Source organism: Ceratotherium simum, chromosome 26 (assembly GCF_057802395.1).
Source record: "Ceratotherium simum simum isolate JZ-2026a chromosome 26, ASM5780239v1, whole genome shotgun sequence".
Classification (NCBI taxonomy): domain Eukaryota; kingdom Metazoa; phylum Chordata; class Mammalia; order Perissodactyla; family Rhinocerotidae; genus Ceratotherium; species Ceratotherium simum.
The window spans coordinates 20,487,159-20,510,388 of NC_141925.1; the positions used below are offsets into that span (position 1 = coordinate 20,487,159).

The following is a 23,230-nucleotide window of genomic DNA, read 5'->3' on the forward strand; positions in this document are numbered from 1 at the left end:
ATGCTGTACAAAGTGCAGAGTAAATGATAAATGGAGGCTACTGGCATTATCAGAGCTGGGCTGGAGGGGCACCTTGCTGCATGGGCACAAAAGGATAACGTTTCTTCCGTCCTTTTGCATTTTCTCCCGGGGACAATTGTCAGCCCGGCACATTCATGCAATTTCCCAACTGCCAGTGGGCACAGGCAGTTAAGTCTCCTTAGCAAAACATCTATTTTAAATGTTTTCTTTTCAATTGAACATATGCACTTCTTTTTTCTTTTTTAAATAGAATTAGATTGTATGAGTCATTGAAGGACAGAAGTTGCTTCCTCCCCAAATTTGCTGTGGTGGCCCAGCAAGAACTCAGTTGCAAGGCATACTGGGAAGAGTGTCAAGGCAGAATGCAAGAGGGGAGAGGGAAGGGGGTGAGAAGGGTTCCATTTGCAGAGTTGGCCCCAGACAGCATGTCTGTTGAGCCCTGAGAGTGTCCAAGCGTCCTGGTAACTCCGGGTCAGCTCTGGGTTGGCAGCTATGTCCAAGGATATGGTTTCGATGTAAGGGCATTTCTGTCGGAAGCTCTGGTGGTAGTCTCAGTCAGCAGTGGTTGGGTTGCGAGAAATAGAGCACTCCCTCCTCCAAACCAGCTGATGTTAATTTAAAAAAAAAAAAAGATTTTATTGGAAGGAAAACCCCAAAGGCAATGATGTGCCTTAGCCTCATGGGGAGCTAGAATCTGTAACTCCAAATCTTTCTACAAGAGATCTCTATTTCTTTCTCCTTGCTTTCTTTGTTTTCCCCTGCTCATGGTAACATGGCTTCTCTAGCCCCTTGCAGTTTGCCTTGCCACCAAATTCCCTGAGTTCCAATTAATACTCATAGGAAAGAGAATCTGATTGGTTCAGTGTAGGTCAGGTGTTTTATTCCTGGCCCAATCAGCTGGTGATTGGCTACTACTAATTTAGTAGGAACCTTTAAGAAGGGGTTGTTTCTACAGGGCAGGAATAATTGGTGCTTGTGTCAGGTGGGAGACATCATCTTAAGTCCGAAGAAGCTAACTAGGTTGGAGCAGGACATAGCCTTGGCAAACACGGCATTCAGTGCCTCCAAGGAGAGGAAGCTGGGGAGAGCTTTTCAGGTGTCAGGGCTTTGAGCAACTAAAGCCCTCTGAGGATCTTGAGTGCAGGAAAGGACCCAGGAATGCAACCCACGCATATAAAGCTGGAGTGGGTAGGAATAGACACAGCCTGGGTCTCTCTGCCTTCTTGATGGTGACCTTTGCATATTCAATAATCAAAGGTCCGTAAAATTCCAAGGAAGAAGAGAGGTGGGCCTAGCCCTCGAGGACTGTGCTGTCTGTGTGGAAGGGCAAGGCTTAGAAAGCTGAAAGAAAGTTAGAGGAGCATCAGTTACTTGATTCTGATGTGGTTCTAAGGCTACAGACTGCAGAGGAAAGAGAGGCTGTGGTTGATGCGCGTCCTCGACCACACGCTCGCTTGAGCGAGGCTCTGTGAGTTTGCATGGATTTGACGGGCATCGTCTGATAATATCTTTGCAACACCCCCATGAAGGACAAGCTATTAGCACCCCCTTTAGGAAGGCAGAGGAAGTTTAAGTATCTGATGCAAGGTCTCAGAGTGAGTAAGCAGTATAAGTGGAACTTGAACCCACGGCTAGCTCTTGCCAAAGTGAAGGCTCTTAACTACAGCGTTGCACGGCTTCTCGAGAGAAACAGATGGATCTGAGCAATAAGGGGAACAGCTTACAGACAGGATTAATTCACCGATCAGCTTGGGAAATCATTCAAGATCATTAATTAGGTAAGTGCTTACTGCAGTTTGCCTTAGAGCCTGGGACGTGCTCTTGGAGTTGCCTACGTTGTTGATTTGCTCTGTCCACGGTATCATATTGAAAGTGGCAGATGTCCCTCTAGCAGTCACATGGGCATCATGTCACATCTCACTTCCACCTGTCTTGGAGGAAGAATGGTTACCTCTTTGAATTCTCTGCCCTATCCTGGACCCCCCAGGTGAATTCCTCACATCCCATCCAGTCGTTGTTTTAAATCAGACTACCCTCATACTCACGCTCCAAATTTGAGAAATTCTATCCAACCATTTTACATGTTGCGGTGGCAGACAGACTTTTAATTTAATTTATTTATTTAATGATTAAATATGAGAGATAAAGGAGAAAGGAAATTTAAAATTAACTGAAGTTGCTTCGTGCTTAGGGGATAAGGGCAGTGTGCCATGAAGAATAACAGCAATAACAATGACAATTTGGAAGAAACACTTTGAAAGTTGAGCAGACTGGCTAGTTTGAAGAGAAGGATGGTGAGCTCGCCTCTCTGAGCTTTTAATTGGAGTTCACAGTGGAACACCCACATAGAAACGTCCTGCAACCAGCTGGAGCCAGCTGGAGCTCAGGAGAAAGGGAGAGGATAGAAATATAAGTCAAGATTCATCAGCCCAGAGAGATGAGAACTGAAGTTTTGAGCCATGACATGTCCTCCTTGGAAAACTGAGCAAGTAGCAGAGAGCCAAGCTGGGCCTTGAGTTGATACGCAGTACATAGTTTTTGATTTTCACGGCGTGGAGTCCAGCAGATAAGTAGCAGTCAAAAACCACTGCATGTGACTCTAAGAAGATCTTTGGAGGCCTGGAAATAACTTTATAGGGAGAGTGGGGAACAAAGTCAAATTTCAGGGCACATGGAGGGGAATAATTATGTGCCAACAGGAGGCAGTTGGTGAAGGCTCAAGTCCTCAGAGCTCACCCTTGACGCCTCTCGTGCAATTTCTTTTATCACATTCTGTTTTAGATGATGGCTTGAGTTAGTTGTGTATTTGTTTTGACGACGATTCTGAATTCTCTGAAGGCCAGGTCCGTATCTTATTCATCATTTTTGACCCTTTGACACCTAATACATGACTTGCAAAAACAAACGCTCAATAAAAGTTCTAAAATTCACTTCTCAGCTCAAGATTGGCTCTAGATTGCCTCTGGCAGTGTTTTCCAAATTTCGATGTTCCTTACTTTGGAGCAGGCGATGAACTGGTGGGACATGGACAAATTACATTTGTTTTAAAAATAAGTCATTTAAGGGATTGGGGTACCAAAGCCAGACAGGATACAGCATAGAGTTGATAGACTCCAGGTATGCGTTTATCTTTTACAGACAATGAATTTCCATTTATATATGAAGTCTTAAAATTTTAAAATAACTGTGTTTAAGTTTAAAAAAAAGCAAGTTAATAAAGATATTTAAAAATAAGTAAATGTTAGTGGATGAGGCAGACCAACATGGTAACGATCTCAAAGCCAGAATATGACATACTTGAGGTTTGGGCTGCGGGCCTTAGGCAGTTTATCATAATCTGGTCCCATCTTACCTTGCCCCCTTCTGCTTTTTAACTCCATGCATTCTAGTCTCCCTCTTCAGCAATAATAACCATAAAATAAGGAGCTTCAAGTGCTAGTTATATTTTTCACAATATGCAATAAAACAGACACAAACCTATAAAGGTAAAAACATATGCATCCATAGCCCACCTAAAATTATCTCCCACCCCCTTTTGGGAAACATTGCTGTTTGGAAATTTATCTGGTCTCCCTCACTCATCTGGGGAATCCTTCACGTCGGACATCGTGGATTATTCACAGCAGCATCTCTGGCAGTAGAATGGTGCCTCGCATACAACGGGCATCATTAACTATTTGTTTGGAAAATGAAAAGACAGTGAGATGCCATAATGTTTAATAGCTGAAGCACTGATGTGCCAAATGCAGACTCAGTACACTTCAAAGATGATGGGTCTCAGGGTGTCCCCGCATACGCTTAGTGGTAGAAACAGACCACAGAATGAGGCATTACCCACAATGGAGCTCTCCCCAATGTCGGGATTCTGACTAATGAGTTTGGGGGGCGAGTTGGGTTCTTCCAAGCAGAAAGCAAGCAAGTAAAATCTCTCCCTCACTCACTACTCTCTCTCTGTGGCCGATGCCATCTGCTAGTTTTAAAAATAATTTTTAAAAGCAAGTGTTTTGGTTCTTTTCAACGTGCAGCAAAGACAGATGCTATTTTTAGGCTTGTTTTCTATCAAAAAAAACCCAAAGAACCAGGGGCTGGATGTCGGCAGTTCTGGCTGAGTGTCTCCACTCTGCCACTAACTTGTATGTGACCTTTTTGCAAATCTCATGTGGCTTGGACGCTGAGAACAGAAGTGATAATTCTGCCTCCCTCTCTGCCTCTCATTAGAGATGTTGAGAGGGTGAAGTAGTATCGGTCTGAGAAAGTCAACATTTCAAAAAAAATTGACTAACCTGTACTCCTCCTCTGTGACCTGCCAGCTTCTGTCTTGATGTGTGGCTGGGTCTCTATGTCCCTTCTCTCCTGCCCTGGTCTGTACGCCATCAGAGGGGAGGACACACCCACACATCAATACAATGTCTAGCTCATAATCTTATGCGGGAGGCAGCCTAATAAGAGACTGCAAGTGTAGACTGTGGGAAGGAACTGCCCGGGTTCAAATCCTGGCTCTGCAACTTAACAGCTGAGTGGCCTTCGGCAAGTTACTTACCCTTTCTGATCTTCAACTTTCACAACTTTAAAAGGGTGAGAATAGTAATACTGGTCACGTTGGGTTGTTGAGAGAGATAAGTGAGACAAAATATATAAAGCGCTTGGCTCAGTCACATCATAAGTGCTCAGAAGATGACAGGTTTATTTCATTATTGCTGTGATTCTAATTATTAGACAATGCACGTTTGATAAATGCAGATAGGGCTGTTATATATAAGATAAAGTTCTATGCACTATAAGGAAGAGTTTTTAACGGATGGATTAAACGTTTGTTATACGGCCAACGTCACGTTAGACACTTTACATACGTCATCTTGGTTCTCTACAGGGCAGGTGAATAATGTCCACCTTACGGGTAAGATTTGAGAGGTTAAGTTAACTGTTCAATGTTGCACAGCTAGTAAGTAGTGGAATGAGACTTCAAATCTTACATTGATTTCAAAAGTGGAAACTTGACCCTCCACTTCGCTTCTCTACTACCCTGCTCCTGGTTGTATAGCCCCGCACAAAAGCTCTGTGACTTTTGACAGCAAACCTCCTTTTACGTTGCGACCCAGCCCTCCCAACATATAAATGTAACCAAAACACACATGTCACAGAGTAACACCTAGTGGTACCTTGTGCAGGGCACTCTAATTTCCATTCCATCCTCTTTCTTTTATTCTTTAAGTTGATCATGTGGCATTGACCCAAGTGGAAGTCTCTAAGGAGAGGTGAAGTCATTCATTCATTTAGCGACACCCTTTGATGGAAGGAGAGAAGGCAAATCTCCTGTAGGTGCTGACCAAGGACCGTAACACACCTCTGTCACATTAATCCCAGCAACAACATTGTGGTTCAGTTATTATCTCCATTTCACAGATGAGGAGTCCCACATGTTTAATAACTTCTCCAAATACACCCAGCTATCAGGAGGCAGAGGTGGGTTTCAAATAAAGTCTCTTTGGCACCATTCTCTGGGCACCTACTGTGTGCTAGTCATGCACACAGTAGGTGCATCCACAGCTGAGCAGGACAAGCCCCTGACTTCACATCTCCCTTGAAAGACATGTTGAAAAAAATTCCCTGAGTGGGGTATAGATTTCTTTGTTTGGCTCAAACTCTTTTACTTCTAGATAGGCCCTCCTAGCTACTATTTTTCAAACTTTAACAATTCATTTTTTTCCCCATAGCCACTCTGTTAGTTATCTGTTGCTGAGTACCTCAAAACTCAGGGGCTTAAAACAACAATAAGCATTTATTATCTCACAGTTTCTGTGGGGCAGGCATTCAGGAGTGGCTTACCCGGGTGGTTCTGGCTTTGGGGTCTCAAATGAAAGCTGCAGTCCACTTGCTAGCTGGGATTGCCATCATCTGAAGGCTTGACTGGGGCTAGAGGATCCATTTCCAAGGTGGCTCACTCATGTGGCTGAGGAGTCAGTGCTGGGTGTTGGCAGGAGGGCTCAGTTCTTTGCCAAACATACCTTTCCGTAGTACTGTTTGAGTGTCCCCATGACTTGGCAGCTGGTTTTCCCTAGAGCAAGTGATCCAAGAGAGAGCAAAGTAGAAGCTGTGATGTCTTATATGACATAGTCTTGGAAGTCATGCAGTGTTATCTTTACAATATGCTGTTGGTTACACAGGTCAGTCCTATTCCTTGAGGGAAGGGACTGCACAAGGACGTGAATACCAGGAGATGAAAATCACTGGAGGGCCATCATGGAGGTTGGCCACCACAGCTACCTGTTACCTGTAATATGATTTACTTAATAGTTCCCACTTTTTATTAAAATTAGCATTCTCCTAAACAATAATATCCATTAAGTCACAAGATTAATGTGCTAATTACCTTTTCCCATGCAAATGAATATAAACTTAGAGTTATTAATTAAGAAACAAATTCCTGTGCCACCTATGCTCACTGGCATGCATACTACACTTGAAGAAGCAATGGGCCTGGGAATTAGGGGCCTATCAAAGCGTCCTGGTGGTTTTGATCATAAATCCCAGCTGTTCCCTGCTCTCCACTTGGAACCCAAGAAACTGCAGGATGTTGATTTTGCTCTTTGCTGTCTTCTTCCAGGACCGCCTGTACTTTGTGATGGAGTACGTGAACGGGGGTGACCTCATGTACCACATCCAACAAGTTGGCCGGTTTAAGGAGCCTCACGCTGTGTAAGTGGGACCTTGTGCTGTGCTTTTCCCTTGGGATAAACGGGTGTGTTGTTAGTTCCCTTGAGTTTGTAGCTGAATAGGGATTTTAAACATCCTTGGCTTCTTCATGAGAAATGTATGGCCAAGGGCAAAGGGCATTCTGCTTGATATGGGGTGCTTCTTTCTTTCCTGATACCAGCTAAGAACTTGAAGCTCGAAAACCACACCTGTTTCTTTATCTCTAATTCCTGCCCCTGACTCTTAAGAAAAGGCCCTATAGCTTCCTTGGGGAATATCATTATAGATTTTGTTTATTCATTTGCCAGTATTTATTGAGAGCTTACTATGTGCCAGGCCCAGAGAGTTTTTAGAAACTTGCTTAAGATCACAGAGCTGTGTGAGGCAGATCCAGAATTCTGACCCAAATCTCCTTTGCTCACGTTCTCTGTCCTACACCACTCTCTCTCTCTTAGATGCCCTCATTCCAGGGAGATGAAAGACCGAGTTGCATAGAGGCTATGCTGTGTGGGGTGAGGAGTCTGATTCCAGGTGTTTGGAAATGTGTTTCCCCTGTTGAGTCAGTTCTGTCCCCTTCAGTCCACAAGGCTGCCAGTCTTTTCTTTTTAGAATACAAATCTCATCATGTTTGTCTCCTGCTGTTGGTGAACAGGGACATGGCAAGTCATAGGATTAGCAAGAATAACCTCTCCCAGAGAGTGTGCTAAGATCCTGTTGTCCCTCTAGAAAGCCCCCAGGGCTCATCTAGGGCCAATCCTGTCATTCCAGAGGCTTGCTGGCTCCTGTTCAGATCAGCCTTGCCTCTTCTCCTCCCACCTGCCAAGAATACCGTGAGCACTATATTCCGATAAAGTTTGCGTTCTCGTGCTTCCAAATCATGCCTTTCGTATATCTTGGCACAATTCTAATGGGATTACAAGGTTGGGTCTCTTCTTTTATTTCTAACATCTAATTCACCACAGGCCTTAATCCCATTATCACACAAGACGTGTGGGCACTTAACATAGTACTCCAGAGCCCTCCCTAACCCTTGTGGTATAAACTGGGCTTTCTGGTTCTCTCAAAACCTCGTTCCTTCTGGGCCTTCATTAAGAGCTTACAGTTCAGGCAGATGCTGATTCGAATCCTGGCTGCCATTCATTAGCTATGTACCTTGGCCAAGTTATTTCATGTCACCAAACCTCAGTTTCCTCTTTTGAGGAACAAGGAGGTAATAGTAAGACCTACCTTATAGGATTGTTATTAGGATTTAATCAGATAATAACCTAAAATGGTACCAGGTAGATGGTAAGCCTTCAACAGATGGTAGCTGTTATTATTAAGATATTTTAACTTGCTGTTTTCTGAAACTATTGTTCTCCGTCCAGTCTATCACCCCATGGCCTCCTCCCACTAAGCAATTACTGAACCTCTGCCCACCCCCAATTTGTCCTTAAGGCAGCCTCCTAGCTCTCTAAACCCTATTAGGCCATCCACACTCACATACTTCGTTTTATGAGATGTGTGGCTGACCATCCATGGTGGGACATTAACGCCCTACGCCTAGTTCAATACTGTATTGAATTCTGCGAGTTGCCAAGCCTATGGTGTCCTTGAATTCTCCATCGCTTTTTTTTTTTAAATTTCAGATTTTACGCTGCAGAAATTGCCATCGGTCTCTTCTTCTTACAGAGCAAGGGCATCATTTACCGGTAAGTGAACACTGCTGTACTTTCCATCTCCTCAGCTCCCTCAGCATCTCCCTTCCCTGACTCTTTCTTTAACTGCTTTTAAAATTAGAATCCACGGTGGGGGAGGAATCCTCCAGTACTAACTTGGGCATGTGTTCTGCCAGGCAGCATCGCCCACTGCCCTGGCAAAGTTTGGGCAGCTCTGTATGATGATAGAAGATCTCGATGGACTCTGCCACCAATGATGGTTCGGAGCCTCAAATGTGAGACTATTTGCTCTAACACAAGGAAGATCAGCAGTGGGGGCCTGGTACTTCTTTCTCTTGCCCGTGGACCCCACGTTTGGGGAGCAAGCAAAGAATCTTGGCTGGCAAAATGTGATGGATCATGTTATTATGAAACAGGTTTTTTTTTTTTTTTTTGCTGTGTAACTACAACTTGGAAATGGATCTCTGAGTAGCTTGCCCTGAAAGACAGGATTAAGTTCAGGACTTGGCATTTGCTGTTTTTGGAGGAGGAAGTGTATGATCATAGCTGTGTGACTCATACCATTTTATATTTCATGCAAGGCGGACTACTGAGCCCGAGGCTGCTATTTGTCAGTGAGTCTGGGGTGTACAATTCTCCTTCCACCACTTGGATGCAAATGGCGTAGACAGTGCGAGCTTGGGCTGGGTTGTTATGCAAGAGAGGCTGGCAGGGACATGGGGATCATGAAGAGCCGTAAAGTCCATTTCATTCATTCATTTGATAAACACTTATCAAAAGCCTGCTATGTGCTAGGCACTCTTCTAGGTGGTGGAGACGGAGCAGTGAAGTAAACAGACAAAACCCTTGCCTTTGTAGAGCTTATTCTAGTGGTGGGGGAGAGATACGTAAATCATCAAGATATAGTCTGTTGGGGCCGGCCCGGTGGCACAGCGGTTAAGTGCGTGCGCTCCGCTTGGGCGGCCCAGGGTTTGAAGGTCCGGATCCCGGGCGTGCACCGATGCACCGCTTGTCAGGCCATGCTGTGGTGGCGTCCCATATAAAGTAGAGGAAGATGGGCACGGATGTTAGCCCAGGGCCAATCTTCCTCAGCAAAAAGAGGAAGGTTGGCATCGGATGTTAGCTCAGGGCTGGTCTTCCTCACAAAAAAACAAAGATATAGTCTGTCAAGTAGTGGTAAGTGCTGTGGAGAAAAGTGCTAGTGGGTGCTGGGTGGTGGCGGGTTGCCTGTCATTCTGTAGAGAGCATAAGATTAGGATCTGGAGAGTTAGGGTGACCTCAGAGTCCTGGGCCTCTTGCTGCAACTGAAAGACATGGGGCTAAACGGCGTAAAGGGATTAGCCCTGGTGGTCTCAAGGTAGATAGGGAGGTGAGGCTATGGGTGCTGGTGGGATGGAGGGATGGAAGATGGGGACCTTGCCAGAAAGCTGCAAAGTCCTGGGGCTTTTTTTACTCCTTAAAGTGATAATGACTCTAGTGGGAGAGGGACGATCTTACCCTGAATACAGAGAGTCCCCACTCTCCCTGTACTCCTGGTAGTGGAGGGGTGAAGGTCAGGAAGAGGAGTGGTTTTACCTGGCACATGGATGATCTCAGTGAAGAAATAGAAACAGAGAGAAGAAGAATTGAAACTGTAAATAGTGTGGTCATTCTGCCCATGCTTGCCCTCAGTGAACATGTATCACAGTGTGAGTGTGAGATGGGACCTGTGAAGCCTCTAATTCCCTCACTTGCCCCTTTGACTGTCATAGTGGGAGCATCTTGTGCAGAATGTAGTTCTGGTGCTGAAAGGTGCACATTATCTACTGTATGACATGACCCCTAAATTCATGCCAATAACTTCCCTTGGTGCTTAACCAAAGAAACAGGGATCGTGGGTAATTGTTCACTCAACATGATTTTCACCTTATGTGCTGATGTTAGAACCTAACCCCTATTCAAGCTGGGCTTCCACTAGAATAGAACAAGCCACTCAAGGATTGCTGAAAAGATTAAACACGAGACCGCAAGTTTATTGGAAGAAAATCCAGTCCCAGGGGAGGTACCAGGAGAGAGAATAGAGTTCTTGTCAACTCAGTTGGGATTCAGGGCCAGGTTTCCAATCTAGTAGGGAACTGGATTGGGATCTGGGAATCCATGGATCCAGAACACTGGCCATTCAGGTCCTAAAATCCAAAGATTAGCATTTTAGGTGCTAAGACCATACCTAACTCCCAAAGCCCTTTCTCCTAACCACACATTCTCCCATTCTTTCTCCACTATTTATATGTTTTTTGGGAGGATATTTATCACTCTTTTAAGCCACTCAGTATCTGAACCCCTTTCACTGCATGTAGGAACAGAGTCCATCTCCTACTATACAGATTGAAAATGCCAGATACTTTCACAACCTCCCTGCAGCATGGGCAGGCACAAAACCCAGGCTCTGACACTTGTCACACTCACTCAAGACTTTGAATCAGAAGTTAGTGACCAAGAAAGCAGAGACTATAGAATCGAGAGTGGCCATGGTGATCAGGTACATCTAGTTTTCAGAGGCATGAGGGGAAGCAGTTCTTAGCAACAATGTCCAGAGTCCAGCATTAGGGCTTCATGAAACAAAGGGTGATGTCTGTGCCCAGTGGTGGTATCAGTGACATCTTCTCTGGACCAGCTCTGTGTTGCATTCAGGCATGATTCCTGGCTGTGTAGCCTCCAAATTTGGTTCTCCAGCCTCCTTAGAGATTCCGTGAGCTCCCCAATACCCTTTCAAAAATTCCTTTTTAGGTTGAAATAGTTTGTTTTTGTTGCTCGCAATCAAGAACTTCAATTGAGACAGAGTTTTTGAAGTTGATAATCAAATGAAAACTGTAAAGAAAATTACATAACAGAAGATGTGTGGTTTTATAATTTCATTGAGATTGTCTTCATGGTGGTAAAGTCTTTTAAAGTGTTATGAATCCCTCCCTCCTTTATTTAGAGCTCAGTTAATTAGACAGTTCTTAAGTAAAAGGGGTGAGGAATCATGTTAGACCTGCCCGCTCTGAGGACCGTGGCTGGAGATGTTGGGTTGGGGGAGAACAAAAGATCCCTCCAAACTTAGCATCTGATATATTGATTGCCATCTCTGGACTGTGTGTTGATTTTGCTCTTCATGGATTTCTGAAAATGAAAACAGTTGCTCTGGCCCCCTTTTGAAGCAGAAATGAGGATTTATTACATTTAACAGAAGAATACAGTGGACAATCAAAACACTGCTGTGTGACAGTGAATATGACTGGGGTGTCCTCCAGCCCCAAGACCTGCTGGCTCTTGATACCTTGACAGATGAAGGTTTTATCACACCCCTAGTTGCCCCAGCTGCCTGTTTTGGGGCATGTGGTAAAGCTGAGGAGAATGTCATGGGTCTCTGTTAATGAAATCACATGTAGACCTGGTATGTTTAGGTAAAGCAAGTTGCTGCAAAGTCCAGTTTTTCTATTCCAAGTTGGCATTCAGAGACCACCGTGGCTTGTAGATAATCATGAAGGTGCCATATGGGTAGTACCGTGGACAGTGCCAAAGAGAGTGGAACGTTATTGTTGGCAAACAAGGGATGCAAGTGGGCCTCCCCTTGGATGAAGAGACCCCACAGACACGGATAGGAGATGCCAAGGTATATTTTCAGGTTGTATTCTTTTAGTTGAAAACAATGACAGCAACTCACTTCAAACTAACTTAAATTAAGAGGCAGTTTTTGGCTGATGTAACTGAAAAGTCCATGGGACAGATGTGACCTTAGGTCTGGATGGATCCAAGGGCTCAAATGATGTTATGAGCATTCACTTTTTCACTCTCTCTCTAGGCTCTGCTTTATCTATTAGTTTTCTTCTCTCCATCTGGTGCCCCTAGCACTTCTAGACTTAACATTCTGCCACCTGAGCCATCCCAATGTAAGAAGAACTCATATCTTTCCTGATGGTCCCAGCAAAAGTGCCAAGACTGATGCTCAATGACTTTGATTAGCTCATATTGAGTCACATGGCCATTTCTGAACCAATCACTGTGACCAGCAGGATGCGGTATTTCCACATGACTACTCCTGGAGCCAGGAGCTAGGATTAATACCACCAATCTTACATGGCTTGAGAATTAGGGAAGAATGGTTCTTCAAAGGAATATTAAGATACCCTCATCCCAAGATGCTAGAATTGGCAGAAACCACAAATGTTCACAACCAGTGAAGACAATTTAAGGTCAAGATCTGAATTGAACAGTAGATCCCCTTACCTCTCAGGAAGTTGACCTTCTATGGGAATTGAGGAAGGCTGGCCCATAGATCATCCCTACTCATTGGTGCTGAAACACTAAGTTTTGACTTCAGTAGGTGTTTAGGGAGGAGGAAAGTGTGTTGATACTAGAGTGATCTGATATGCTGGGAATGTGCGAGAGTCCCCCAAAATATCGAGCTCTCCTCATCAACACAGGTGAAATAAAAGAATGAGAGTGTAGCTCATATCCTTTAGGTTAAATTTCACATGTCACCTCCTTGGAGAGGTCCTTCCGGACACCCTGTTTAAGGTGACCTCCCCCAGTTACTGTCTATCTCATCATCATCTTTATTTCCTTTATACTATCCATCAGCATCTATAATAATCACACTTACAGATCTGAATACTTGTTAACTGTCTTTTTCCCTATCCTGGAATTTAATCTGAACAAGAGCAGGATGCTTGTTCATCTCGTTCACAGTATATACCTAGCTCCAAGCATAGAGCCTGTCACATAGTAGGTGTGCAATAAATATTTTTTGATTGAAAGAATCAATGGAAACTCCTGGGTCATGTCCTAGGAACTGGCCTAGGAGAGCTTGGAGCACTTGGAATTAAATAATGTTCTTTCAATCAGTTTTTTTCTCCATGATCCTCAGAGATATTAACAAATTAAAAATTTTGTGAAAAATACATCTTCCTATGAAATATAAGGGGTCCTCAAGTTGCAAAAGTCAACTCTTGATATGCTTCTGGATACAAGAAGCCTCTGTGGACATTCTGCCCTTTATTCAGCTTTCCGTACATCTCTCTCTTCCCAGAGCTGCTGTCTCATCGTGTCCTTGTGAGACTCTTAGCACAGTTGCTCTGTACAAAAAGAAAAACACGGAGGTTTGTGGACCTTTCTTTATCTCCCTGCCAGATTATAAGCTGTTGGAGGGCAAGGGCTGCTTTGTACTTGCCTCTGTGCCCCTACAATATCTAGCACAGTGTTTTGCACAGGATGAGTGGCTGTTGGTTGACTTGAAATAAATAGCATTTAATTAAATCCCTAAATTCTTATGTCCGCCACAGTGACCTAAAACTTGACAACGTGATGCTAGATTCAGAGGGCCACATCAAGATCGCCGATTTTGGCATGTGTAAGGAAAACATCTGGGACGGGGCAACAACCAAGACATTCTGCGGCACTCCAGACTACATCGCCCCTGAGGTGAGAGCTGATGGGACCCCAAACGTACATCTATGTTGCGTTGATGTCTCCCCTGTACCCTTGATGGCCACATCAGAGCTGGGAAGGGTCTAGGGGGTACCTGGCAAACAAACCTCAGGCTGGTCCTTCTCCTATACTCTAAATCATTCCTTTGAGATCACACATGCAAATTAACTTAGCACACATCCAGAAGCTCAGGCCCAAAATATATCAAGGTTTGGGAAAAAATTTAAATAAAACTCAAAAGAACCATCCACCACACATCAGTAAAATTCGTCGTCAAGCTGCTATGGCTCATGGCCATATGATACCTCCTGACTATGACATTGAAATGTTTAAGAGGAGGGAAAGAAAGAGAGAGATTGATCCCCTGGGCTGACATATGACATAGGGCCTGTGTACTAATAGGTATGCAGTAGTTGTGCTGAACTCTGAAATTCTTCCTGTGATTAAGTTATAAATGAAAGGGTAAAGATTTAATTCTAGTGCCTACCCCTCCCTTCCTGAAGGAAACGGTCAGTTGCAGAATGGATTTCCCCAACATGTCATGGTACAAAAATTTCTGCCAGATGATATCTTTCCTTTTTCTCTGAATTGGTGCTCAAAAAGGTGGCATTCTGCAATCTGTTACTAGATTTTTTAGGAAAGGAACTGAGAACGTGGCACAGAGTCTTGGAAATGCACATTCTAGAATTCTGCTTTTCTTGACTGTCAGTCACTTGGTATGTAATAATGGTGATGGGAGGCCAAACTAAATAACTTGGCACAAATTTAAAACCTGCATACCCCTTTACCAAAGCAGTTCCTTCTGCAGGAACCTGATTTGCAACACACACACGCACACACACACACACACGGGTGGAAGGATATGTGTTCAAAGTCCTTTCTTCATGGCAGCATGATTTTTTAATAATGAAAAATAGGAGACAACTTCAGTGATAATCAATAAAAGAAAGGTTAGCTAAAATATGCTATAGTCATATTAGGAAATACTACGCAGCCCTTACAAAGGTCAGAGTACATCTGTATGTACAAACTTGAACAATGTCCATCAATTGGGGAAGGGGCAACAGACTGAGTTACTTATAGTATGGAATACTACTGGACATCAATTCAAAAGAGTGAGTTACATATATATGTAGATACAGAAAGATCTTCGAGACATACTATTAAGAGAAAAAATCAAGGTACAGAATGATAAATACAATTTACCATTTGTGGAAAATAACAATACACAGAACATTGCTATATGTTTCCTGTGAGTATGTATGTATGCATGTAAAAGCATAGAAAATCTGGGAGATTACAGACTGATTTTATAACATTGATTCCCTCTGAGGATAAGGACATGGTAAAGGGAAATTTAGATCAGTCTGTATATAAATTTTTCACAAGGTAAATGTATTTTTGTATTACTTGAGTAATTAAAGAGTAATCCTTAAAAAATTTTGTTTTCTTAGAGCCGAATGGAGTTTTCCCTATGTGGTGTACCTTGGTTTGTTATCATTTTGTTGATTAGTTAGGACATCAGGCACAATTCCTTGATCTGTCTGGTTCACAACTTGCTGCACTTGACACACACCTGGGGAGCTTTTAACATGTAAGATGCCCAGGTGTCACCCTAGGTCAATCGAATTGGAATCTCTGCAGGGTGGGGCCCAGCGTCTGTGGTTTCCAGAAGTTGCTGGGTGGTTGTGATGCCGGCAAGCCAGAGAAGCCAGTTGTGTTGCTGGGTAAGTCGCGTCTTCCTCCGCCCACTGCCTGCAGGAATCACCTGAGTCAGGCTTCCTTCCTGGCTTTGCCATTAACTGATCACATCACCTCCAGCAACTTCTTTGACTTCCCCAGGCTGTTTTCCTTTGTAAAAGGATTAACTTGTTAGGTTGTCATGAGGATCAGGTAAGACATGAAGTACTTGAAAAGTGTGAAAACGCTTTCCATGAGAAGTGTTCTCACAGAAAGCTTCCCCTTTGGTCTCTGGCAGTTAATTCTCCTCAGAGGGCATTTCTGGTTTTAGAGTGGAAGCCAAGGTGGGAGATGGAACTCAATAAACAGACCTTCATATATAGCCAGGTTTGCTCAGACACATTTATGGAGTAAAACAAGCAATCACTGAATTAGAGAACTTTCCAGTAATAGCTAACATTTTGAGGGGATTATATGTGAGAAGCACATATTTCTCTTTCATCCTCTCAGGACCCTATGACACAGATATCATTGTAAACTTTGGTTTGTAGATAAGGAAGCTGAGGCTTAAAGAAGTGAAGTCATTTCCCCCAAGGTCACACAACTAGGAAATAGCAGTCAGGATTCAAAGTCTAGACTGTTTGACCCTCAAACCTTGACCCTTAACCTTTGGTATATCACCTCTTAACCCCTTTGAAACAGTTAGTTTTATACCTGTACATACTGAAGATGAATGGTCATGCAGCTATTCCAGACTTCTCCAGGCTCTGGCAATTTGGTAATAAGTACCAAAAACCTGAAAACTATATTATATCATTTGGTCCACCAGTTCTGCTTCTGGGAATTTATCTTAAGGAAATAATTGGACAAATGTCCAAATACCTAATTACAAGGATATGTATTGTAGCATCAGAGGAAACCTAATCAATTGGGAATTGATAAAATAGATTTTGGTGTAGTCATTCAATGGAATGCTAAGCGGAAGTAAAACTGATTATGTTAATGTACAAATATTAGCATGGAAATTTTAAGTGAATAAAATACTTTATTAAAATTCCATTTATTGGGGCCGGCCCGGTGGTGCAAGCGGATAAGTGCGCGTGCTCCGCTGTGGCGGCCTGGGGTTTGCTGGTTCGGATCCCGGGCGCGCACCGACGCACTGCTTGGCAAGCCATGCTGTGGCGTCGTCCCATATAAAGTGGAGGAAGATGGGCACGGATGTTAGCCCAGGGCCAGTCTTCCTCAGCAAAAAAAGAGGAGGATTGGCAGATGTTAGCACAGGGCTGATCTTCCTCACAAAATAAATAAATAAATAAAATGCCAGTGGGAGTAAAAATTGTTTAAAAAAAAAAATTCCACTTATTAAAGTCTTTAGATTTATGTAACACACACATATAGAGTTTAATATGTATTAATAGAAAAGAATCTAGAAGGAAATAAGGCAAATATCAATCATAATTTTTCTCTTGATAAAGGATTATGAGTGATTTTAATTGTATTCTCTTAGCTTACCTATATTTTTAAAATAAATAGTAAAATAGTAATACATGCTATTACATTTTTTAACTTAAAAAATTTTAATTGTGGTAAAAAAACACAAAACATAAAATTTACATCTTATCCATTTCTAAGTGTACAGTTCAGTAGTGTTAAGTATATTTACATTGTTATATAAATATTATTACTTTTGTAATGAGAACAAAGACAATTTTTCTTCTTAAAAAGACCACACTCGGGCTGGCCCGGTGGCACAGTGGTTAAGTGCATGCACTCTGCTGCGGCGGCCCCGGGTTCGCCGGTTGAGATCCCGGGCGCGCACCGATGCACCGCTTGTCAGGCCATGCTGTGGCGGCGTCCCATATAAAGTGGAGGAAGATGGGCACAGATGTTAGCCCAGGGCCAGTCTTCCTCAGCAAAAAGAGGAGGATTGGCATGGATGTTAGCACAGGGCTGATCTCCTCACAAAAAAAAAAAAAAAAAAAAAAAAGGCCACACTCACTGTATTAAAATTAAAGATAACACACTGTGCTCAGTGCTTCGGAAAGACAATGTGACATCCCCAGATGTTCCCCAGCCTGCAGGTGTCTCCGTAAGGGTTATCCATCTTCTGAAGATAAAGAAATAGCGGGGTGGATGCCGGACTCACTCTTCACTCTTTTAGGCAGTGGCCGGCATCTGGGACTGTGACAGCCAATTTAATCTTTCACAACAGGCAGGTGGCAGGAAAAGGAAGGACTCTCGCCACCCTCCGCTCCCAGCAATGCTCCAATCTTGTTGTAAAAGGCGTGTATATTCAGTCTCCAGCCACGACAAAAACCTGCACGCATCCCTGATGGAATGCCTTCTGTTTTCCAGATAATTGCTTATCAGCCCTATGGGAAGTCCGTGGATTGGTGGGCATTCGGAGTGTTGCTGTATGAAATGTTGGCCGGGCAGGTAATTGAATTTTAAGTGATTTGTAAGAAAAGTCCTCCCCCACCCTCATCCATATGGTTTCTTTAGAGGAAAGTGTCGACTTGATACCAGCTCATAGATATGAACTTCTCTAACTTCCACGGCCTTGGGGTTACCCTAGTTTCTTGATCATTTTTCATCTTCTCGCCGGAAGCACTGGAGTGTGAGCTCGCTGTGGACCCCAGGGAGGAGGGCCTGCTAGTGGGGGGCAGTTGGGGGGTTCAGGCAGGAATTCTTCTTACCCTCTCTTCTGTCCACAGGCGCCCTTTGAAGGGGAGGATGAGGATGAACTCTTCCAGTCCATCATGGAGCACAATGTAGCTTATCCAAAGTCCATGTCCAAGGAAGCTGTGGCCATCTGCAAAGGAGTGAGTGAGCACCTTAAAGCTGGCAGCCCAAACCGCCACTTACAGGGGTGCGGGCTGTGCCCTGGGCAAGGACACCCCACACAGGGAGAACTCCGCCCCTCACCCCACTTGCCAACCCGCGAGCCCTGGCAGGGAGCTGCTACCTCCCAGAGGAAAGGGAGCTTTTTTCTGATTTGCACAAAAGCACCGTAGAGGCCTGCCTGCAACAGCCTCTTGCCGCTGGCTGGGCTCCAGCCTCTAGCCCAGCGCAGGGGAATGCTGATTGAATGAATGAGGTAGGAAGCATAGAGACTGCCAAAGAGCTGGAACCCACGGGAAGGTGCACGAGAGGTCTGCAGCAGGAATCAGCCTTGCCCTGCTCTGCTGCATATGTGTGTAGTTAATACTAAGAGCATGTAACTTCTGTCCTAAGAAAATATCAAGCAATATTGAGTTTAAGGGATTCTTTAGATAAGATGACCCAAATTCTGTGTCTCCCCCCATCCAACACACAGACGGCCGAAAAGCATGCTCCTTTGTACACATGCAGCGTATGCAGGTCGCACCTGTGGAGAAAGCAGGACACATGTTGAGGGTACGGATGGCTTGTTATGCAGCTTGTGTTAGGCCAGGACATGCTCACAGTGACCTGGGTGAGTCCCTTGGTGCCATCAGGATGACCTGAAGTCAGAATGCACGTACCTCAGCCTCACTCCAGAGACTGAGTCTGGGCATCTGTAATTTGAAAAATCTCTATCTGGCTTGAAAACTACTGCTTTTAAACATCTTATCTGAATGTGGTAACTTTTCAACTCTGATGAAAGTGTGCAAGCATCACTATGAGACCCCCAGAGCGTATGGCCCAGGGGCGCCGCCTTTATACAGCATTCGCTCTCCCATCAGTCAGTGGTGCAGGTGCCTTCTCAAGGTCAGAGCATGGCTGTGCCCTCCCAGTGGGTGCCCACCTGTGTGTCTGAATAAACCGGGGCGGCTGGTCCTAGATCCTTGAGGTATTTGCAGATTTCCCATTGCCCGACCCAGCCCTGCTCTTCCTGTTTCGTCAGATGCCACGTGAGCTGGCTTGGATGAAGAAAAGCTGGAAAATTCAGGCAGTTTGTAATAGCTGGGCCAACCTCTCAGTCTAGAAGCACCTTGTCACATCACCTGAGTTCCCACTCTTAGTGAGTCACCTGAGCTTTGTGTTTCAGCTGCAGAGGTTAAGATGCAAAGATCCCTGGGGAACCACACGTGAATTAGTCTCAATCCCTAACATCTTAAAGTGAATTGGTTGAAAATATTTTCTTTGAGAGTACGAGGCAGGGAGAGGGAAAATGAGGAACAGAAAGTGGAGACCCGGAGTTTCCTTAGGAGCTTAGGCAAGGCCCTTGGGAAAATGAGGGCACAGACTCAGGTCGGTGCAGACCCCTGTAGACATTTTAAGGAGTGGGGAGGGAGAAGGTCATGGACTGAGGTTTTGGTTTGTTTCATAATTACCAACATTTTAAGATCGGGGATTTCCCGTAAGCATTCAACTTTCCAGTTTCTCTTGAAAAATCCGATCTTGCCATGTGGTCTGTCATTCCTGCAAAGCATCAGTCAGCTAGATTGGAAGCCAGTGCCCCCCCTTTAGACAGGGCATGCCCTCTCCAATTTGCAAAAATCCCCATCTAGGTTGAAATCCTGGTCCTGGCATTATTAGCCCTATGACCTCGTAGAGGTTGCTAATCCTCATCTGTAGATTGGGCATAATAATGATGTCTACACATAAGGATTCTTTGGTTATTAATTGAGTTAGTACATGTGAGTTACTTAGAGAACAGAGCCTGGTGCTCTGCTCGGAAAGCCTTAGGCTATTATTATTACTATTACTAATGCTGGTGCTGCTGTGTTGCACACCAGGCTCCTCTTGGCATTTGGGTTTGCATCCCCTGCGATAGGAATTTTAAGAGTGAGGGATTTTCCAGACCAAGAGAGCCTTTGCACATCTCAACCCTTCCACTTTCTAGGTGCATGGTCTTGAGCAAGTTTGCATCTCCAGGCTTCTGTTTCTCTATCTCTAAAAATGTAATCATAATACTCATTGAACAGAGTTTTTGAGAACACTGAAAGAGGTAACATAAGCGAAAGCTCCTTGCGTGGTGTTGACACACGGTAGGTGCTCAATACGTGTTTGGGATTCTCCCCTTCACAACTCTGCCCGGCCTAGACAGCTGGGGTTCTAAGTGGGTCATGGAGGAGAGAGAATTTTCCAGGTCAGCTGCATTCAGCTTCAGCTCCAATTAGCAGTTTCCCTGGTGGAGTAGATGTCTATTTTTTAGGACCCATGACCTTCAGGATTAACTGAGGTGACTTTCTTACTATTGGGTTTGGGGACCTTTCGGAGTTGAGTGGGCTGAGTCCAGTGTGGGCTCTTTCTTCAAGGTTGATGCTCCAAAGAAGGGTGACATTCAAGCGCACAGCCACATGCTTCCTCCTGAACAGTGGGCCCCAGGGGATGCGTCTGGGATGTGATCAGAGATCGGAACAGTGATTAAATCCAGCTGTCTGCATGGCTTCAGGCGCATCAGCACAGAGTGAGGGACTGGGCAGACTCACGTTAGTGCTGGGTATTTCTGCAGTGGCTTTTCTTCGCTTGGCTTTCCTTCTGCTTACACGGAAATTGAGCTGGGCTTTTGAAAACAGTCCCATTCCAATTGAAAATGTCTTTTATATCTCCATCCCACTGAAGACCCTATTTCCTACCATAAAAAAATTAGTATAACGTTGCTGAAATTGCCACTCCCACTTTGAGCAAACTTAAAGCAGACAAAAGCCCCAATCGGCCACACATCAGTGTGAAAGCAACGCAGGACAGAGTCGTAGGAACTCCGGATTAGGCAGATCTGTTCAAAGCATGGCTCTGCTACGTAGCTTTGTGACTTTGGACAAATGACTCCTTCTGCAGACCCAGTTTCTTTATCTGGAAAATGAGGATAATAGTTGCTGAGGCCTCCAAGGGTTGTTGTGAAGGTGGAAGAGTCAGGGATGATGGCTGCAGAGCCTTTGGCATGGAGCCTGGGCACATAGGAAGCGCTGTGTGCACGGAAGCCTTTAGTGATGTTATTAGTAGCCAAGACCTCATAGCCCTTTCTTTCCTCCATCCTAATCCTACACAAATGTCAAGGCTTAGCTCAATTTGCTTGCCCTCCAGAAATCTTTCCTGACCAACCCAAGCCACAAATACCTCTGGGGAAACCACATGTGAAGAGCTCTCCCATTTCTCTTAAAAGTCCCAGTTTTGGAGTTTGGGATCCAATCCCAGCTCCGCCACTTACTATCTCTGTGTGTCCTTGCTCGTTGCTTAACTTCTCTCAGTGTCAATTACCTTGTCATTCCAGTGGCAAAAATAATATACCCAACTCATTGGGTTATTGTGAGAATCAGATAAGATCGTGCATGTAAATAAAATAGCTTAGAACCTAAGTGCCCAATTATTTTTGCCCTGGGAGATAAAGCATGTATGGAAAGTATGTGCTTGTGTATGTGTGTGTGTGAGGGAGGTAGATTCTGATGACAAATTACCTTGTAAGTGGGAATCAGGCTAAGCTGAATGTCCAACAGAGTAGGTGTGAGTTGCTGGGTTCGTGCTTTCCCCATAATTTGTAAATCCTGGGCAGAAATCTAAGGATTCTGACGTCATGGCTACTTGGTGTCAAGTCAACCCTGGGAACTTCTTGGACTTGTATGTTCCCATCACTTTTGTTTCCTCTTTTGATGCCCTGTTGTCGGTATATCTTGTTAAATCATCAACTCCTCCGTCTTTCCTCTCTGTGCATTTGCTGAAGTCTTGAGATCAGAGATATTTTCATGCTGCTTTGGATTCATTTACAAGAGGAAGCCTGTCTGGTTTCATCTTGGAGCATCTATTCATCTTGTTCTTTAGCACTGGCTCAGAGACCCAAAGATGGAGGGTTTTGATAATTAAGTAATTTAAATGGAACACCAAAGAAACCTCAGTGGAGTTGAGTGTAATGTGTGATACAAGAGAAATGAGCTGGCCTAGGTTTTGACTATTTAATGAGCTTTCGGAAAGTAATTACTTGAAACTTGGGTCCATTTCACTAATATTTTTTCTTCTGTTTTGTCATTTTCACAAGCACTTTACTGAGAAATGCAAATATTATCTGAATGAATGTGGCCTTTGCCTTGGTCAAACTCTAGTTTCCTCATGGTGGGAGGAGGGGAATTTGAAGATATTGAAACTGTTCTGATTAGATGTACCAGTAATTGCATAAGACTCATTCTTAAATCAAAATGCATCTTGTGACATTTCTAATTTGAAGTTCAAGGCCACGTTCAGGCCTAGGTTTGATTCACCATGAGGGATTTGCTCTGGGACAAGAAGCAGCAGGCACTATTGTCAGGTCCTCCTTTTATAAAGCCCTGGCTAGGAAATTATTGCTGGCCTGAAAAGCAAAAATTAAAAGTTAATTGGGACTCTTCATTGTGCTTTCTTCCCTAATTCATTGGAGTGACCATTTCCAAATGTCTCACATTTCCTCTTCTGAAGTTCATTAAATTCTACGTTTCTCTTTCTCTTGAAGCTGATGACCAAACACCCGGGCAAACGTCTGGGTTGTGGCCCTGAAGGCGAACGTGACATCAAAGAGCATGCATTTTTCCGGTATATTGATTGGGAGAAACTTGAACGCAAAGAGATTCAGCCCCCGTATAAGCCAAAAGCAGTAAGTGCACTGGTTTCTCTGACTGTTGGGTGTACACACATAACACGCTCTTTGCCTCTCCGATCGTGTGTGCCCTCAGTGCTCTCTGAGGGGTGGACATCAATGCCTCTGCTTGAGTATATCTGTGAGTGCTCACATTTATGCACAAAGTCACGGGGTACAAAAATGGAGATTTCCATTCACACAGCTGGGCCTCTGTAAATGC

General features: G+C 44.2%; 1 protein-coding gene across 3 annotated transcripts in view; it reads left to right on the forward strand.

Moving 5' to 3' along the window:
• PRKCB (protein kinase C beta) overlaps positions 1-23,230 on the forward strand; it is a 308,559-nt gene that overhangs the window by 258,364 nt on the left and 26,965 nt on the right. For all 3 annotated transcript variants that reach the window (XM_087417140.1, XM_087417139.1, XM_087417138.1), the window contains 6 exons: positions 6,626-6,717; positions 8,343-8,405; positions 13,676-13,814; positions 17,856-17,936; positions 18,215-18,322; positions 22,885-23,025. In XM_087417140.1, coding sequence (XP_087273266.1) covers positions 6,626-6,717; positions 8,343-8,405; positions 13,676-13,814; positions 17,856-17,936; positions 18,215-18,322; positions 22,885-23,025 — 624 coding nt within the window. The remainder of the gene's footprint in view (positions 1-6,625; positions 6,718-8,342; positions 8,406-13,675; positions 13,815-17,855; positions 17,937-18,214; positions 18,323-22,884; positions 23,026-23,230) is intronic.